Genomic DNA, 19,271 nt, shown 5'->3' with positions numbered 1-19,271 from the left:
CTGGTTTTTCCTTTCTCTCTCTCTCTGCTGCAAATCGGACGATATGGCTGGTAGCGTGTACCTAAAATAAATAGGTAGCACGATGGTGTCCCCGTCGGGTCGAACTAGGACCGTCTAACGGTGGTTAGACCATGCATCAGATAGTTGGCGAGGTGCCACAAGAAAAGCATCGGCTTGCTGCCTGGCTGCAGTTTGCAACTCAGCGATGCAAGCTTCCAGTAACTTTCCGGATTACCCACCAGATGGCTGCTTTGGTGATACGCTACACCTCTGCAATGTGTTATTTGACAGGTGTTACTAAAGAACGTATTCACCACCACTGATATCTACGAACATGAGTATCTGACGCGTTTGGGTACCGATGCAAGTACATGACATGACATACACTGATGCACCGAGCAGGATCTACCTAGCTGAAGAAGGGACCGGAGTGGATGCTGGTAGAGGAGATGAAACGCAGCAGGTTGGGATGTGGGTGGGTAAGAAGAAGACTGCAACTGGTTTTCCGTCATTGCTTTTCACAGCTCACGACTGAGAGTTGTTCCAGCAGCGGATTGATGGGTGTCCATGCTTATGTAGTCTGTTTGTCTTATTCCCGTCGCAAAGCTCCGGATGTGTTGTGTTGATGTTTGGCTGCTGACAGTAAAGCCAGACTTCCTGTCCATCTGCGGGTGCGCCTGCATCTTTCGGTATGAAACGTTGTATTAGTCGGGCATTCAGTCAAGTGCATATTGTAAAGAAAGCCTTGGTCCAGGACAGAAAGCCAAGATGACAGGTGCAAATACAGTCCAACGCAACTTCGCCTCATCAAGTGTTGTACGCTTTTTGAATTGTCACAATATTTGTAGACGCAGAGAAACATAGGCAGCTCGCAGTCTTACATCTGCAAAACCCAAACGGCGAATCAGAAGCGGCGGAGATGGCCCGTAAGCCATAAGCAGCCCGTAAGCAGGAAGGAAGGCCTAAGCGGGATTACTAGCTGCCTGGAGGCGTTTGGTTTCGCTTTGATACAATCGATGAACATAATCCTTAGTAAATATTTGGTCTCACAAGACCCTGCATTGAAGTATCAATTGGAATCCTTTTGCTTGCCCCTCCCGTCTTGTGGCTTTCAGGAGAAGAACCCTTAAGTTTAGTGTAACACGCAACCGGCATGATGGCGCAAGCCCCGTTGGCGATGTTCAGCTTGGCAAAGCTTGGTACGTTTTTCACGCAAGGAGTCCCAGTTAGCCAGGGGCATAAAACGTGAGAAAATCTAAATGGCCATTTGAATCAAGGGCCGGTTGGTTGTTCCAGTATTACACTATGTACTGCCTTATACAAGCATCCCCTCTTCAGTATCAAAACGCCAAACTCCGATCCGTGATACAAGGACGTACACGTCTATATGCAAAGCTCCCACCATGCTTCAATGACAAGAACTAGCCAGAACGCCGCGCTGAAAGCACCCATCTAATCAAACAACGTAGACCGAACCGTCAAGTCTAGTTTAACGCCTCCCCGCTCAATATGCTTTGCAAAATGCCAGCACCGATACCCTCCACTGCCTGCTCCATCTCCTTCTCGCCGACACAGCTAGCTACCCGTTTCTCGTCAGCAAGTCCGGCACTGGCACCGAATGCTGCCTTCTTCCCCCTTTGCTCGGGGTTTGTGTCCCAATAAAAGATCCCGTCTTGCCATCCACAGCGCTCACCAACGACAGAGTCTCCAAGCTGCTCATCACTTCCCGGAACTCGGAGCTGGAGAGGGGATGGAGCACAGAGTCCTGTGTGCATAAAAGACAGTATGCGTCGTACAGTGTTTTGATGCTGGGAGCGGTAACATGTTGCTTGGACGGAGTTGTCAGAACAGACGCCTTGGATGCCCGATTGCGCTTTTCCAAAACCACCAGGGAGCACAATGCTGCCTTTTGCTGGAGATTGAGGGTCTTGAGTCGCTGGTTGGTTCCGTTGCTGAATGCCGCTGCGGTTATTTTATTGAGATGAGAAATTGTGACTCGAGGGGCTGTTTCCACGGTAAGTTCCTTCAACGAGGCAAGCAGAGACTCCGCATGGCCCTTTCGTGGTGTGCCTTTAGATGGCGATGACAGGTTGATGTTTTCTCCCAAGACTTTGCGCGAGGGGCTGGCCAGGAGAATCTTCTCCCGAATGTCCGACTCGTGTTTCTGCTTGGTTTCCATTTCCACAAGATCAATGGCTCGGCGGCAGATCTCGAATGCCTTGCGCAGATCCCCCGTCTGGCTTGATACCTTGCGCGAACACAGCTCAATCGCCGCTGGGTGGATAAAGGGCAGCGGAGCTCCCTCCGGCACCAAGGATCTCAGCCGCGCCGTGATGATGGTTTTGATTTGTAGGGCGGTGTATGGGAGAAACGGAAGAAGCTCAGGCTTTAGGTTTCGGGACTTGAGGCGGGGCAGGAATCGATCCGTGAGGTCTAGGGCATTGGCAATCCCGACCAGCATAAGTCGCGAGTTCTTCCCCATCGACCATTCGAAAACTCGGTAGAGACTTTCCAAGTCCAGCGTCAGAATATGGTCGATCTCATCCAAGACGATCAGATAGACATCGGAGGTCTTCTTGCGGGGGACGAAGAGTTTTTGTAGGGTGGCAGCCGCATCGGCCTCTGCAGCATCGGCCTCGTCGCAGAGCAGATCCAGGAGAGTCGCATACAGGTCCTTGGAAGATTTGATGCTCATGCAGTTGATGTAGGCCTTCTTCACGCTGTGAGATTTGACCACTTCTTGGGTGATCTCGTTCACCATTGCGCTCTTGCCGGTACCTGGAGGTCCGCTAACATAGATGCACCCACTTGGCTTGGCTGTCGAGCATCGGCCGATGAATTCCCTCAGTTGGTGGCGCTCATCGTCCCTTCCAACCAACTGACCCGGATCGGAGCTGCGGGAGAATAGTTGGCGCGCAAGATGGTAGATTGTTTGTTGCGAGGTTGGCGTGGAAGGTGTTTGGGGAGTAAGTCGTTTGGAGAATTTCCCCACGGACATCACACGGTGACGAGGGGTGACAGGCGCCTTGGCAAGTGCATCGCGGAATCGAGGCGTGCTTGGTGTGAGGGGGTTGCGGTCGCCCTTCTGGCTTTTCGTACTCGCTGGTGGTGGGCAAGTGGGTTCCTTGGAGGAAGGCGTGCGGGCGAGAGACTCCTCCGTGATTTCCACCACTCCTGTTGATTCTGCGTCCTGCGAGTCTTCTGCAATGCTGACCGTCGTCGGGTCTGAGTTCTCGTCATTGATCAGGAGGCTGCGAGTCTGGCGTGTGATTCTCTTTGCGGAAAGCTCGACATCTGTGTTGGGTGTCAGTAACGGGTTGGTGCAATGAACAATTGTCGACTGCGCTTACCATTTCCAGGCTCTCTTGAGGCTCGGGTCCTCTTTCCAAGTACACTACGTGCCATCGTTTATGTGTGTGTGTGTGTGTGTGTGTGTGTATGCGTGTGTAAGGAACGTACAGCGACTCTATAAAGTACAATTGGGCAGGAAGGAAGGAGGCAGATGGTCGTGAATGTGCAGGATTGTAAGTTACACCCAATGTATGTGAAAGGGGAGCAAGTACTAGGCTGGCTGTCTCAAGATGCTAGCGTTCTATTAAGTAAAAACGAGAAAGCGCGGTGCAGCGCGTCCAGGTCTCGGGCCATCCGCGATCAACGCGTCGGGTTTAAAGTGGTTTTCCCAGGACCGCGTCACGCTAGCCCTTTGCACCCGATGCGCGGCACGTGCACCTCTCTAGCCTCTTCAGACGCGCCACTTCTCGGTCCAAGCTTCTATGGCGCCTGACCCCTGAGTGCATGTACCCGAAGCATTGAGCTGGAGAATGGAACAGGGCGACCTCCGAGAGTGGAATTGTCTCCCGCGGTCAACCGGGCGCTCGGCTTATGCTGGATTGCGGTGTCAGAATCCACTTCCCTTATCATTCCATTCCCAGTCAAGTCTGACGTCGCCACTCCTCACCTCGTCCGCATTTGAGTAGGCAACCTCACGAATGGCCAGTTTGAATATGTTGGGATAAATAGCTATCATGCGAACATACCTCGCAGTATGCTTGCTGAACAAAGATCCACGTTGCTAGGCGGGATTTCTTCTGTTGCGCCAGGATGACCAGGATGGCAGACGAGGACGGTTCGGCCTATAATGGTCGCATTGAAGCGCTTCGAGAAAAGGAATACCCCATGCTGAAAGGTGAGTCCACCCTCCGCATCCCGCCGCGGGCTCCAAACTGACCTGCCGCCGCAGATGATAATATTTATCTTGATCATGCCGGGACAACCTTGTATGCAAAGTCTCTCGTTGACGAGTTTGCTGTGGATATGACTACGAACCTCTACGGGAACCCGCACTCTGCAAGCAGTTCATCGCAGTCATCCACGGCTCGCATTGACGATGTTCGAGTTCAGGTTCTGCAGCTGCTTAATGCAGATCCGACAGAATTCGATGTCGTCTTTGTTGCAAACGCCACCGCAGGGATCAAACTAGTTGCAGAGGCCCTACGATCCGCACCTGGCGGGTTCTCTTTCATGTATCACCAAGCTTGTCATACCAGCTTGGTGGGTGTTCGGCAAGAATCCAGAGCCAGCTCCTGTGTCGATACCGACACGGTGCAGAACTTGGTCGATGGCGCCCCTCTCCCCGAATGAGATAGTGTCTGCTGGAGCCCCCTTATTATTTGGATACCCTGCACAATCCAATATGGATGGGGCGCGGCTTCCACTCGATTGGTCTCATAAGTTGCGGCGTCAAAAGAATACTACTTCCTTTGGATTTTATACATTGCTTGATGCCGCCGCCTATGTGACAACCGCCCCCCTCGATCTCGGAGACCAAAAGAACGCCCCTGATTTCACAGCCCTGAGCTTTAATAAGATATTTGGCTTTCCGGACTTGGGGGCATTGGTGGTCCGGAAGGATGCAATGCCGGTCTTCCAGCATCGAAAATATTTTGGAGGCGGCACCGTTGATATGGTCGTCTGCGTGGGAGAACAGTGGCACGCCCCTAAGAGTCAAAACCTACATGAAGCTCTTGAGGACGGCACATTACCTATCCACAGCATAGTGGCATTGGGAATTGCCCTGGGAGTTCATCGACGTCTATTTGGTACCATGGCTGACATATCGCTGCACACGTCTTATCTAGCACAACGCTTGCACGACAAGCTGGATGGTATGCGGCATGGCAATGGACGACGTGTCTGCAAAGTCTACTCTCCGGCAGTCAAGCACGTTGCTGGATCAGCGGTTTCTGGGCCCATCGTAACTTTCAATATCCGAGATGAAGGTGGTGCTTGGATCAGCTTGACCGAATTTGAGAAAACGGCAGTGCTCAAAGGATTCCACATACGAACAGGCGGGCTCTGTAATCCGGGGGGTGTCGCGGCTGCCTTGGATCTCAAGCCATGGGAGATGAAGAAAAACTTCTCTTCTGGATTCCGGTGCGGGGATGACAATGATGTCTTGGGTGGAAAACCTACTGGCACCATTCGCGTCAGCCTTGGGGCCATAAGCACAGTCTCCGACGTGGACAGATTTGTGGCTTTCATTTACGAGTTCTATCGATCCTCAGATGGGACAATGTTCAACCAAGCTAGGGGCGAGTCCAGGTCCACCACGGCAGCTGATCTCGTGGTAGCCAGCATCACAGTATTTCCCATAAAGAGCTGTGGCGGTTTCCATATCCCAGAAGAGCAGCCATGGGAGGTCAAACCAGAAGGCTTAGCGTGGGATCGAGAATGGTGCTTACTTCACCTCGGCACGAGTCAAGCCTTGAGCCAGAAGCGCTACCCACGCATGGCTCTCTTGCGGCCATGCATTGACTTTGAAAAGGGTGTTCTAGAGATATCCTATACCGGCGAGACACCCAAACACCTCCCCTTTGAAGATTACAGTACCTTTGTCGTCAGACCCAGCTTACTTCGAGTCTTGCGACACAAAATGGCGCACATCGCGGGTTTGCGGCGAGGAGATTGTTGCTTGCGCGTATACATCGGCCAAGATCAACACCTACTTCTCTGAAATCCTTGAAGTGCCGTGCATTCTGGCTCGATTCCCCTCAGGCGGCCAAGGCCAGAGCATGCGCCATGTCAAGGCTCAGCTCCAGCACCATCAAGCAGGATATCACAAAACGAAACGGCGAGTGCCCGGCGCCTTTCCGACAGCGATAGATACACCACCAGACTCCGACTCCGAGGTTGACCAACGACGGATGTTGCTCTCGAATGAGAGCCCGCTCCTTGCTGTCAATACAGCCAGCCTCAGAGCATTGAACACGGAGATACGGAAACAGGGTGGTGAAGGAGTCTCTGCAGATGTATTCCGGGCCAATATAGTTCTAGACTCGTCTGATCAAAAAGATGATATGCTTGCGTACACAGAGGATCATTGGTCCTCTTTGAAAATAGGGAACCATCGGTTCCAAATGCTCGGCTCCTGCCGCAGATGTCACATGGTCTGCATCCACCAAGACACCGCAGTCAAGAGCGAAGAGCCATTCGCGACGCTAAGCAAAACCAGAAGATTCAACGGCAAGGTCTTCTTCGGCACACACATGTGCTACGATGGCGCTGCCAACGATGCCAGGGCTCTGGCTCTGGCCCCAACGATAAGGATTGGCGACAAAGTATCGGTTGATTGCTGCTGATCATATACATGTAGGCTGCCCCATGGCAGGCTAACCTGCTTAACAAGATAGAAAGCATCCCATATATTAAACAACCAGGCCATATCCGATCCTTGGCGTGCAATACGAGTCGCCCGGCCCTTGAATTATGGAAAAACAGTTAGAGGGTTTTACCCGACAAGATATGCTCAGAATACTGGCTGTGTGTTTGACTTCATAGCCGTGACGTGGTGAAGGTATTGCGCACTGAAAGTCTGTTGCCAGATCGAGACGTTGGGAAGGAGGAGCAAAGTACGATGTATGTAGTTGTACCGACGAGCATATCACAGACCAATCATTCAATGAACAAATGCCCAGGGCTGTCTGCCATATGTACCGTACCACCTTGACCACCCAAATGCGGCGGGGGTTGAAGGCCTGTGCAGTCTACAGCTGCCGGCTGGGTGTCCACCACCATCGACCTGAGCAACACCAACAACAACATATGCTGATGGGTGGCCAGCCCCGAGATCTCCAACGGGCTCCCGGCCAAACACGTTAGCTACCTACTCTGCTTTTAGGTATAGCTTCAAGCACATATTGGCTGCCATTCGACCGGCATAACCCATTCTGCAGCAGATCGAAAATCGAACCCGAAGACGAACGCACCCCACTCGACACCTCCAATGCGGCCTAGCCTCCGAGCATCCACGCGTCGGGGGTGCTTTCTAGCGTCCGAAGTGCCTATTATGGGACGTCGAAACGGGGGTTGCCATCGCTGAATCAAAGTTACGGTTGCTGGAATGTCTTGCCTTGACGGCCGCCAGCGCTCAGCCACACCACAGGCAGGCAGGTAGGAAAGGTTAGGCGTCCAGTCCAAGTCCAATCAATCCACCCACGATCCGTCGATTGATTGATGGGGATTGGCACGTCAATCAGGGTACTTTTGCGAATTAGCCTGCCCGTGATTGGGTTTCCAATGCCGCGATGAACGGTGAAGAAGCGAACTGCACTGCACGTCCTACACTACTGCACTTGCACCTCTTTCCTTCCCCTACTTACTTGTTACTGAACTCCCGAACCCTTCTCAGCCTATTCCTTCGCTATGTTACACTGCACTACGCTCTTGCTGGAGAATAATAAACCACCACATACCGTTGTTCAGTAGGGTCTGGGTCAATCTGGGTCAACGGAACGAACGTCCAAGCGACGTTGACATGGGCATACCCGCTTTGCCCGAAACCCTGCACTGATTCCCTACGGCTCTCTGATCATGGCCCGCCTTTGAATGGATCGCAAATCAGCTTTCGATACGGAATCGCAGGAGAAACAGCAACAACTCGGCAAACTTATAAAAACAACGTCAGAGAATGCCGCCACGGAGATCGCACAAGAAGTCGAGGAGAGGTTGCCGCCGTTGTAAGAGTCGCAAGATCAAAGCACGTTACCTGAACCTCCCAGCACCACCCTGGAACCACCATCATGCCGTCTTTCGCATATCTTGCTAACCGTCGCTCTAATAGTGCGACGAAATACACCCACGCTGCGGCAACTGCCTCAAGCATGGCGTTCTTTGCGACTTCGAGAACCCAGACATTGCAGAGTCTCTGGTCGTGCCAGACACGCCTGTTACCTCGGCTGCTTCCCCTGATCCTTCGTCCATGGGCCTTTCGCCCGTTCTTTCCTCCCTGGGAACGTCCTCGCCCGTCTTCACGGCCGCTGCTTCGCCTAGCTTTCCCGACATCCCCATTTCTATACCTACCTCTTCACGCCATACGAGCCCGTCACTACATCCTAGACCGATCGCCCTATACCGAAATCCAGATCCGCCGCCAATCAGTCCAGCCTCGCAGAACAATCGCATGATGGAGTTGAGGCTCCTGCATAACTATACTACCATCACATCCAAAACACTGTCTCTCGCGAATCCGGACATCGAGGCGGTTTGGAGGGATACGGTTCCGCACCTCGCCTTCTCTGGCGCCAGCTTCCTAGCGGATGGTCTCCTTGCCGTTTCGGCCCTGCACCTCCGCCTCAAGTCGCCCAACGACCGTGAGCTCATTCGTGCGAGCCACTCATACATGGCCGCCAGTCTCTCCGAGTACAGTGCTGCACTGAGCAAAGGCATCAACCAGTCGAACGCCGAAGCCTTGTTCTTGACCGCAGCCCTGATTGCCTTTCAGTCTACAGCCTCGCGCATATTCACCCGGGACGATGGCGGCGACGTCCGCGAGCGAAGCGACGGCTATGTCCTGCCCATCTCGTGGTTCCACGCCTTTCAAGGTGTCAAGACGATTGTGGCCACGAGCTGGCAGTGGTTGCGGACCAGCGGGATAGTAATACCCATTATCCAGTCTCAGCCTTCTTTGAACCTTAACCTTAGCGCCACCAAGTCGACTTTCTTTGGCCACCTCCTGGACGGGCTCGATCAAGAACTGGACACCCTCGAACCTGACGCACATTCGCGTACGCTAACCCGGCAGGCCTATCAGCATGCGGTTGCCGTCCTAAACTGGGCTCACAAAGTACCGCGCACCGGGGCGCCCATGGTGTTCCTCGCCACCGTTTCCAAGCGCTATGTCGAACTCCTGCAAGCGAAACGACCTCGAGCACTGGTCATCCTTGCCACCTTCTTCGGGCTGCTCAAAGTTCTGGACAGCGGGGTATGGTGGTTGAAAGGTGTCGCCCGTCGCGAAGTCATGGGCATTGTCTCGTTCTTTGACCCCGACGACGAGGAGTGGTGGCCTCGGTTGCAATGGCCGGTCATGGTTGCCTTGCACGAGGGCGAGACGATTCCTCCCGAGATCTGGGGTGCCGACCTGGACGAAGAAACCCCAAGCGACCCGAACCGTGGAAGCGAGCAAGTCTTGTCGCACATTGAGGTGCTCACGCGGATGTTCAACTCAATCGATCCGTCTCCCAACGGAGAGGCAACATCTTCTGATGATGATACTGCACAGGTACTGCTGGCCTTTGTGGAGAGGACCGTGGCCTCGCCAAACCAGGCAAACCAGCCGATGCTGATGGATCTGCTGGATCTACCTGTACCCTCAAGTCGACTGAGGTCCGGAATGTATTTACTCTGTGATTATGTCCACATTGGACGTGACAAACAGGGCTTACACGCGTCATTGGGGGTTAAGCAGTTCCCAAAGCATGGGGGCAGTGCTCTACGTATGCTCCAAACCTAATATGAACGGCGTTGGGGGGTAATTCAGACGTTCAATCCGACTAGACCTGAAAGATTACCCAGATAATCATACATCTCGAAGGATTAGTATGCCGATACCCTACTATCAAGATCTAGGCCAGCAAGATCGCACTATCCAACTGTATAGGGAATCTTTGCAGTTTAGCCGCGGCAGTGCTTTCGGCGCCACAACTTGCTTTTGGCTCGCATGATTGCAAGGCAACCGTGTCTGCCTAGGACGCGATGGATGCCTTGGCGGGGGCTGTAAGCAGGCTGCAATTTCGCTAGTGGCCACTGTGCCGCCATCCCACTTCGACATAACAATCAACAGCAGTCGCTCGGTCAGTTCAGTCGGTCTCTTCGTTCATTGCACGGTACTGCTTCAGACATCTTGCAGTCGTTGAAGATTCGGCCTTGTTCGCCTGTTACTAGCACTCGCAACTTAGATCTACCTGGCCGCTGAGAAACAACTGCAGCTACAACGATCAACATCTGCAGACCCATCGGGACCTTATCACTTAGCCAGGTCGACGATTTGAAGTAGCCAAAGATGGCCGATTCAATCTCCGCCTTCTTTCAGAGCCTGCTTCCGACCACAAGGGCTCCGCGCCACGCGCCCCGACCCGTCTAGCCTCAGAAAGCCGAACAGTCGGCGGGACGCAGGGTTCCGCCTCGGCGAACACAAAAGAGACGTCCTCCCCGTCTTCTGCTTATACGCCCGAAGCGCCCATGACGACTACTAGTGCAGGTGCGAGCGGAGCTGGCAGCAGTAGTAGTCCCGGTGTCACCTCTGAAGCTGACCCGGACGAAATCCGAAGGCTTCGGAATCAATTCCTGAATGATCGATTCGGCGCTCCGGGGAAGAAGGGTGGCCGGAACGGACGCCCCCAGCCGGGATCCTGATCAACTCCACCATCTCCCCGGGTCCGGGCGCGATTGACTCCGCGCACATAGAGTTCCTAAGCACCGGAACGTTTCCTGCGCACCCTCTTGAAGGGATAATATAGATGGGAACGGCAAGAGCACAACACATGCGCTTGGCGAGAGTGTGGCAAACCTGAGTGCTTTGCGGCTCAAGATCAGAACACGGAATCTGTTTGAACCCTTCCCGCCAGCGTCTCATACAACACTGATCAGTCAACCATATCAAGAAAGCAAAACAACAAAAAATTGGAAGGTCGGCCTTGGGTCGAATCCGATAGAAGGAAATGTTCGAATTCTGTAATTAAAGAAATTGGGTGTCTCGTCTGCTAATAAATCAACACCAACTTCATTCGACGTTGATTGAGCTCTAGTCGGCGGCATGACTGTGACTGCATCTCATCCTGTCTTGAATAGATTGCCGCATACCCAATAGGCCTTGATGGGTAGCATCATGTATGGGTCCAACATATTGATACCGTGTTAGACAACGGCTGCAGCTGCGGTGGTGCAGATTGCTTCAGGTGAGCCTTGTATGAAGCATTGCTGCGGGCCGTAACGAAATACCAGGGATGGATAATTATGCAAAGGCTACCGTAGGTAAAGATGCCTTGAAGATAAAGGAGGCCATGGACCAACTTCGTGTTGGGGGTATGGGTGTTGGCAAGGTGCATTTCCTGGCGTCTTCGGCGATTTCGCCGGAACACGCAGGTATGGATGAATAAAGCGGCCACGGCTTTTCGGGATCAGGGTTTGTTTCTTCATGTTCGCTTTCCGTAGGCTGTGCTGTGTGCCATCAGCTGATCACATAGAACTAGTCCATGATCACGGGGATGGAGTTCCATCGAGTATTATTGGTAACGTCATTCTGGTCGCGATTACCGAACCAAACACGCGCCCCCATTCAATGTTGCTTTTTTGTCCCTTCGTTGGTGCTACCCCGGACAGAGGCCCAGCCAGCCAGCCAGCCCTACCCGGGCCCCTGGTAGGGCGGCGGCTTGGCCCGATCAGGGTCTTTGGTGCGCCCTACGCTTCATTTTCACTTGCCTGGGATAGGGAAGCAAATAAGCAGAGGACTTATCACCAACAGCATCATGTGCTAGATGGAGCCATTGGCTCTTGGCTGGCTGAGCTTGCTCGGCTTTGCACTCGATACGTATGCGTTCCGATACGTGGCTACGCGCTGAAAAGAAGACATTACCTACTTGTAACCTGTTGTCTTCCGATTTCAATATTTTCGTTTCTTATCCCATAGCCTGCAGCGCCTCGAGAAGATCAGCTGAGGTGTCGTCGCCCTGTTTGTGTCTGCCTTCTCTCTCCTTTTATTTCTCGCGGTCCCGAATTACGAGCCCATGTGCGCCTTGGATGTTCCAAGTTTAGCTATGGCTGTACGTTAGCCTCTCTCTCTCTCGCTCACTGTTTGCTCTCAGCTCCAATCCAATCCCGGCCCGTCAGGTCAAGCCGCATTGGTGGTTTCCACCAAGCAGGCAGGCAGTAGTAGTAGGTTGGAAAAGAAACGTGGGATCGGCCCCCAAGGCTGCGGGATAATGTGAGATCTTCATTGGCAGGGGGATGGGTGGGAAGCCACATCCTAAATACAAGGGTGTGTGGTGTGCAGCACCATCTCGCTTCCCCCCTTACCCCTACTTTACGCCGGGCTTTTTTTCTCCAACCGGGGTGCATGTTGCACAGAAATGCCTATTATTGTTTGGCTGCTGAAGGGCTCGGCTCTGGCCTGGCATCCTCGCTAATGCCCGATAATCGACAGCCTCGATGCACTCATATTGTTACGTAGATGGGGTGGTACAAAAGCCCCCCTCCCCCTGGTCAACGGAGAGGAAGAAAGAAAACGTGTTTGCTTGCTGACATTGCACAACCGCCCAGCCGAAACCCCTGCAAGCCATAAGGCGAATTTTTGATTCGCGAGCCGCTCAGCTGGTACCCTATGACCGGGCTGAACTGTGCGCGCGGCGACTGCGACTGCGACTCCAAAAGTCTTGTCGGCAGCGAGCTGGGCGCCACTTCCGAGCCCAACGCCAAAGGCTGGCTGGATGGAAAGTATGCAGCAAAGCAAGCAAGCAAGCAAACGAGTGACGATGCTGACCATTGTGTGTCCGATAGTCGACGAGGGGCTTCGGCGACGACCGATGGCGTATCTGCGATCCCTGGTCGGATGCAGTCTGTGGAGTGACCAACTGCTGCAAGATGTGAGTGTGGGTGTGGGTGTGTTAAAATAAACCACGTTTTTTTTGTCACCGAATGGAGGGTAGCTGACAGCAGCCCTGTGCGTGTGTGCCTGGTAGGTTCGATCAGCACAGTCAGGTCCGTCCAATCGAGTCACCCGCCCTGTCTGACGCAGACACACATATCGCGACTACGGACCAGTCACGTTCAAGCCCACTCCGGCCGTGGACTCCAAATGCAGAAGCAGGAGGCGGTGCCCCCTCGTATATGATGTGAGGTGAGGTTACCTTCTCTGGAATAGCACAGCTGAGCAAACTGTCGTAGAAGCCAAACGATTAGAAGCGCGAAAACGACGACGATGATGATGATGTTGGGTTGCTATCAGGAAGGTTGCTGTTTCCGGAAGTTCAACTTAGCGCTTACGGAGGAGGGGTGGTGAGTAAGTTGCTATTTGCGTAGAATACCTGGTACACGAATAACTTGAGTCCGGAACTGAGCGAGAAAACAAATCGTAGATCGCAATGTGAGATCTCTCTCCTCTTTTCTCCGAACTTGCGTATTTGGATCTGGACATGGGAGCTGCATGTTGACATACCGACATTATCATCATGAGGCCCTTGTGGCGTTTTTTGGTGCTACATTGGGCGGACAATTTTCCATGGAACGACTGCTTGCTAATTTATCCCTCCAGACAAAATGGGATGAACATCGTATACGGGCAAGACCCGAAGAGAAAAAAACACAAGGGCGGGTATACATTGTGATGCCGCCTGCATAGTGAAGGATCCGATTGCTGGTTCTATTGATCTTCGGTCATGGCCGCCAAGCCCAACCCCAATACTGCCCTCTTTCCTCCCAACCCCAACCCCGACCCTATGACCCCCCGCAAATGGGCTGGCTACCCGGACAGGCCATGCCGGGGGTGAGGGGAGTGTGTGTTGTTGTGTCGAGAGGCGGCTGTGGTGACTCGGTTTCTCTTTTTATCAGGTGACCAACGATGTATAAGTCTGACGGGGGGCGCAGGGGCAGGCAGGGGGCAGCAGAGCATCTGCCTATTATTGTGTTTCCATTATGGTAATGGAGGCTATATAAATCCTGTCCGAGGATCCTACTTGTCTTTATGGCCTGGTTGCCTCAGCATTCCTACTCACTACGACTAACGCTACTGTCATTGTCATTGTCATTGTTCTCGTCATTCTCGTTTTTCAACCAGAGTTCTTTCTTACTCTTACTTGGTACATTTCCCGAGAGCGAGGTTTATGGTTGTTGCAAACATGTTATCAGGATTGGTGGACGTCGTCACCCTGATCGAGCTGGGTCTGCTCGGCTGGATCCTCTACGCGCTGTTCACGGCCGTGTACAATGTCTACTTCCATCCGCTGAGGAGGTTCCCCGGCCCGCTGGCGGCTCGGGCTAGCAATGGGTGGAAGCTGTACATGGAGGTGTTTCGACAAGAGTCGCCTGTACACCTTCTCCAGAAGTTGCACCAGCAATATGGTACGTATGCCATGGGCGGTCGAGAGTTCTAGACGGGCTCGCTTCGTGGTTGGGCTATCAACGAAGTGTTTCGGGAGGAAGGCTGACCACATTGATGTACACAGGCGATGTGGTTCGGATAAGGCCAAACGAGGTATGTTGAACCTTCCAGTATTGTGTTCAGAGGAAGAGAAATTAACCCAATCCTAGCTTCACTTCTCGTCCGCCAACGCGTACCATGACATCTACAACCCGTCCGCGCGATGGGACAAGGACCGCGTCCAATACGAGTCCGTGGGCGCCGACCACTCCATGGTCAGCCTGATCCCGTACGAGGAGGCCAAACAGAGGAAGGCCGTCCTCAAGTCCCTCTTCTCCCACCGGGCAGTCTCGAACCTACAGGGCTTGGTCCGACGAAAGGTTCGTCCTCGTTTCCTTGTCTCTTCCAACGAGGCCCCACGTACTGACCTATTTTACACACAGGTGGACCACCTCGTCCAAGTCTTGAAGAAGCGCAACGAAGAGGGCAAGTCCTCGGACCTGCTCATGGCGTTCCGGTGCATGGCCCTCGACGCCGCAACGGACTTCTGCTTCGGCACCTCCCTCGACGCCCTCGAAGTCCCCGAGTTCAAGGCGCCCTTGCTCGTAGCCATGGACGCCGCACTGCCGGGCTTCGTCGTAATGAAGCACTTCCCGCTCCTGCGCAAGATCGCCCTGCACCTACCCTCCTGGTGAGTTTCTGCAACTTATCCCTCCCTTGCCTCGTTGTAAATCCACAGGCACAAGGAAACTGACCATCCTACCACCACTGTCCAGGCTCATCGGCACCCTCTACCCCGACCTAGTAGGCCTCCCCGGACGCAGGAAATGGTCCGGCAGCAAGTCGCCAACGTGATCGCGCACCCCGAGATCCTCAAGTCCCAACCGCACGCGACCGTGTACCACCGCCTCCTGGACCCCGAAGCGCAGCAGCACGCGCACCCGGCCGCCGTCCTCTTCGACGAGGCCAACACGCTCATGTTCGAGGCGACCCACACCGTCGCCGACCCGACCATGTTCGGCCTCTTCCACATCCTGAGCAACCCGGCCTTGCACGCGCGCCTCCTCGCCGAGATCCGGAGCGTCTGGCCCGACTCCGACTCCGACTCCGACTCCGACAACGCGCCGCGCCTCGAGGTCCTCGAGACCCTGCCCTTGCTCACCGCGACCATCAAGGAGTCCCTCCGCATGGCCCCCGGCATCGCCTCGCCCCTCTTCCGCGTCACCCCCGCCTCGGGCGCCGTCATCGCCGGCCGCGGCGTCCCCGCCGGCGCCACCGTCGGCATGTCCATCTACCACGTGCACCACAACGCGGCCCTGTTCGCGAACCCGGAGCACTTCGACCCGGACCGGTGGCTCCAACAACCACAAGACGACAAGCCCAGCAAGCAGGACAACCTCGACCAGTGGTTCGTCGCCTTCAGCCGCGGCCCCCGCAGCTGCCCCGGCAAGAACCTCGCGTGGTGCGAGATGTACATCCTGCTCTCGACCATGCTGCGCACCTTCGACCTCCGGCTCGACCGCACCACGGCCAGCGACCTGGCGTGGCGCGACTGCCTGGTGCCCTACTTCACCGGGCGGCACTTGCACGCTTGGTGCCTGCCATCGAAGGAGTGAAGGTAAGGCGCTGCGCGCAGCTCAGGAGTTATATACATGTACATCTATGGAGTTTTTCGGTCAATGGGCTACAGGAAATGGACACAACAGGTGTCATATATTGCTTTTTAAAGGTGTCGGGCGTTACTTCCATCCATTCGAGTTTTCGTTTAGATTCTATACCCCCTGTTGTTTCTACCCGGTTGGGTAGTGTAAGATAGTGTACAATAGGGAGTCCCAAGACATTGAGAATATACTTGCAAGATGCCCCAAACGATTGCGCGCCGAATCACACTCGTCCTCTGTACCTGCCTATCGTCTTAGTGACTGGCCCGGCCTCATGCCGTACCCAGTAGTCGGTCAAACTACCACCAAACTCGGGATATTATCCTGTACTCACGATAAGCACACACATCAATCACCAAGTAAGCCTAACCGGCCTGCACAAAGGGCACGGGGCTTCCGTTCTCTCTGCCATCCGATCACGTCGGGGACCCGTCGGCACATCGGGTGACATCAATGGAAACAAGAAATCTGACATCAACACCCAAGGCTGAACGGCCCGGCGGCTGGGCGGCTGGGCGACCTCTCGACTTGATGAACCCGAAACAGCAGAGCCACCTGAGTATGGCCCAAATATGCTGCAAACCCCAGACGAGGCGAACCGTCATAAAAAGGGGGGATCTTGGCGGGCAGGGGTATCGAAGTGACCCGGTCCATATGCTTGTTGAGAATCATCCGCGGGTGTCGGCGTCCCTGCAGTCCAACTCCGCATCGGGAGGCCCCCCTCGACGGAGACGCCGCCGGCGCGACCACAAGACAACCGAGTACCGAGGCTATTTTCATAGTCGACGTCAGGTAATAAATACAGGGCGCCAAAACAAGTCGTGGTTTCTGAAAACTGGGGGCTCGTGAAACGGAAATGGCCCTCCCATCCCAGGACACAACGTCTGTGCATGGATACGCACTTCGAGCACCGCAGTCACTCTTCCGCGTAAGTGTTACAGAGGGCAATCTTGGCATTTAGGGAAACCTGCGATTCTTTCTCCCAATGTCCAAGCAGTGAAACGAGAGCCGTTTTATGAAATTATATACATAGATGACTCGTGCGTTTCGCCCAGGTCGCTGGAGATAACAACAGCCACATTCCCGGCACTATCCCCCACGTTGCGGGGAGTGGCATGCCAAGGGTCCCCCAACGTGGGGGTTGTCTTCCTCTAGTCGGTACATCCGAACTTGCGGAGATAATTGCCCCGAACCTCGATGAGGAGACATGACATGGTTGTATTGGGATGAGGAGAAGAGAGAACATCGCAGACGTCTGGACTGCCAGCCAGACCTTGTCCTATGAATCCCTGTATACTTCTGTCGCAGCGCTTGCTGTCAACGAGCTTGAGATTGCCTTCACTTGTGCCTAAACGAGTCCCTTTCAGGCAGTTTCAGACACGAGCTCTCAGCAATAACATGCTCCAGGGTTGCAAGGCGAGGGAGGCCCTAGCCAACAGCGACGGCGCGTCGCTGGGGCTCTGGCAAACCTTCCCCGGTGCCAACATCTCAAGAACCTTGGCGCGATCTGATGGTATCGACTGGGTCATGGTCGACTGCGAGCATGGCAACATCGACGGTAAGCCAAGCATGGCCCGCGTTCTCCCTCTCTCCCCCTTTTCTCTCTGTGAGGCCGCAGTCTCATTGGAATCGGTATAATGTCACTGACAAGGAAACGTCCAGATGCTGCAATGCATGAAGCCGTTCCAGCTATCGCGAGCTGTGGAGTTAGTCCCTTAGTGAGACTGCCGGACATGCAGGGCTGGATGATCAAGCGTATGTTCATCCAAGAACAGAAAGGTTGTCGTCTTGTGATCTAACTGCGAGCGGGTACCAGGCGCACTTGACGCGGGAGCTCATGGTGTCAGTCAATAAATAGCCCGAACAAGTGCGAAACGACGGCTAACAGTGGATGTAGATCTTGATACCATTGCTACGGTCAGCTGAAGAGGCCAGGAAGGTCGTGGCCGCGGCCAAATTTCCGCCAGTGGGCCAGCGCGGTCTGGGCTCCCCTTTCGCAATGGAGCGTTTCACGCCGGTTCCAACCATGACGGAATATCTCCAGACTGCCAACGATTCTCTTCTCACCATGGTGCAGATAGAGACCAAGGAGGCGCTCGAAGCTGTCGAGGAGATTGCAGCCGTCCCGGGCGTTGACTTGCTCTTTGTTGGACCGTTTGACTTGGGTAACAACATTGGTCTGCCCATACTCGACGGCGTGATGGAACCTGGTCTGGAAGAGGCCATTGATCGTATTCTGGCGGTAGCCCACGTAGCTGGTAAGAAAGCCGCCTTCTTCGCGACGAGTGGACCACAGGCCAAGAAGTATGCGGACAAAGGCTTTGATATGATCAGCGTCGCATTGGATGCAACTGCCTTGCAGCAAACAATGTCTGTGTCTTTGAACTCGGCTCGTGGTCTTGACGCACCATCAGCAGAAGGCAGATACTAGGAGGGATGACAACTTGATAGTTGGAGCACTGCACCAATGCGCACCATCGCTTGGATTTTGCCAAGGACCGGTTCCATTAGCAGTTGAAGTATGTGTAGATACAGTCATGTGTTAGTCGCGACATTGCCCATACTGAGTACCGTTTGGGGAGCTTCTCAAGGACGATGTAAGAGGCAACGGACAGGCTTAGGGGGAAACTTTGTATGTAGATTAACCAGGGAGGATTCAAGCCGCTTCGGCTTCATCCATCTTCTTTTGAACATCTACAGCATTGAGGTGATGCATAAGCTTCAACGCCTTGGAGGCTGACTTAGGGTCTTCCTTCGGTGCGGTAGCCTTGCTCACGTGTATCTACACACCTGGGGATTAGTGTTTCGACGAGTTGCTAGTTCATGGCCATCTACGTACCACCGGAACATCGAACTCGTATAGGTCTCTCCAGCGAGGAATGGACTCGTCTTTGATGATGTCGACCTCGGCATACTCAAATGGGCGGGATGCCTTCACCTCGGACAGAATGGACTTGGCTTTGACGCAGAGACCGCAATTGTCACGCGTAAACAGCGTGATGCGAGTCGCGTGTTGAAACAATCTGGTAGTGGCACGCATACTGCCGGCTGTCTGGGGGTGCCTGGGAAGACGAGGCTGCACAAGTGTAAATAGGTGTTTGAATAGTCGGTGGCAGCGTGCAGTGAAGAGATAGTGCCTAAAGCTAGGTAGGTACTGTAAAGTTGGTTGTGCCTTGCATATGGGATCTCCTGATCGAAGGTGG

General features: G+C 54.0%; 7 protein-coding genes across 7 annotated transcripts; 5 read left to right on the top strand and 2 right to left on the bottom strand.

The window, feature by feature from the left end:
- Positions 1–1,484: 1,484 nt before the first annotated feature.
- Positions 1,485–3,405, bottom strand: PG997_005010 (cell division control protein 18; the record flags this gene model as incomplete). The annotated part of the gene is made up of 3 exons (XM_066809325.1): positions 1,485–1,640; positions 1,694–3,294; positions 3,351–3,405. 3 exons carry the CDS (start codon positions 3,403–3,405, stop codon positions 1,485–1,487), a joined length of 1,812 nt encoding a protein of 603 aa, XP_066672943.1.
- A 705-nt stretch (positions 3,406–4,110) lies between these two features.
- Positions 4,111–4,641, top strand: PG997_005009 (MOSC N-terminal beta barrel domain-containing protein; the record flags this gene model as incomplete). The annotated part of the gene is made up of 2 exons (XM_066809324.1): positions 4,111–4,186; positions 4,241–4,641. The coding sequence occupies 2 exons, from the start codon at positions 4,111–4,113 to the stop codon at positions 4,639–4,641; spliced, it is 477 nt and encodes a 158-aa protein (XP_066672942.1).
- Positions 4,642–4,693: 52 nt separating this feature from the next.
- PG997_005008 (uncharacterized protein) lies at positions 4,694–10,689 on the top strand (the record flags this gene model as incomplete). Its single annotated transcript, XM_066809323.1, has 4 exons — positions 4,694–5,948; positions 6,025–6,617; positions 8,120–9,770; positions 10,313–10,689. The coding sequence occupies 4 exons, from the start codon at positions 4,694–4,696 to the stop codon at positions 10,687–10,689; spliced, it is 3,876 nt and encodes a 1,291-aa protein (XP_066672941.1).
- Positions 10,690–12,652: 1,963 nt separating this feature from the next.
- PG997_005007 (uncharacterized protein) lies at positions 12,653–12,898 on the top strand (the record flags this gene model as incomplete). The annotated part of the gene is made up of 1 exon (XM_066809322.1): positions 12,653–12,898. One exon carries the CDS (start codon positions 12,653–12,655, stop codon positions 12,896–12,898), a length of 246 nt encoding a protein of 81 aa, XP_066672940.1.
- Positions 12,899–14,165: 1,267 nt separating this feature from the next.
- On the top strand, positions 14,166–16,023 carry PG997_005006 (uncharacterized protein; the record flags this gene model as incomplete). The annotated part of the gene is made up of 4 exons (XM_066809321.1): positions 14,166–14,388; positions 14,493–14,521; positions 14,578–15,098; positions 15,147–16,023. The coding sequence occupies 4 exons, from the start codon at positions 14,166–14,168 to the stop codon at positions 16,021–16,023; spliced, it is 1,650 nt and encodes a 549-aa protein (XP_066672939.1).
- A 901-nt stretch (positions 16,024–16,924) lies between these two features.
- On the top strand, positions 16,925–18,499 carry PG997_005005 (HpcH/HpaI aldolase/citrate lyase family protein; the record flags this gene model as incomplete). Its single annotated transcript, XM_066809320.1, has 5 exons — positions 16,925–16,996; positions 17,377–17,626; positions 17,731–17,823; positions 17,885–17,910; positions 17,966–18,499. The coding sequence occupies 5 exons, from the start codon at positions 16,925–16,927 to the stop codon at positions 18,497–18,499; spliced, it is 975 nt and encodes a 324-aa protein (XP_066672938.1).
- A 225-nt stretch (positions 18,500–18,724) lies between these two features.
- On the bottom strand, positions 18,725–19,108 carry PG997_005004 (uncharacterized protein; the record flags this gene model as incomplete). The annotated part of the gene is made up of 2 exons (XM_066809319.1): positions 18,725–18,850; positions 18,908–19,108. The coding sequence occupies 2 exons, from the start codon at positions 19,106–19,108 to the stop codon at positions 18,725–18,727; spliced, it is 327 nt and encodes a 108-aa protein (XP_066672937.1).
- Between the last annotated feature and the right edge of the window lie 163 nt (positions 19,109–19,271).

This window comes from Apiospora hydei, assembly GCF_038363865.1.
Source record: "Apiospora hydei strain CBS 114990 chromosome Unknown utg000004l_segment0_segment0, whole genome shotgun sequence".
NCBI lineage: Eukaryota > Fungi > Ascomycota > Sordariomycetes > Amphisphaeriales > Apiosporaceae > Apiospora > Apiospora hydei.
The sequence above is the reverse complement of the archived record's forward strand: the minus strand, read 5'-3'. Positions and strand labels throughout refer to the sequence as shown.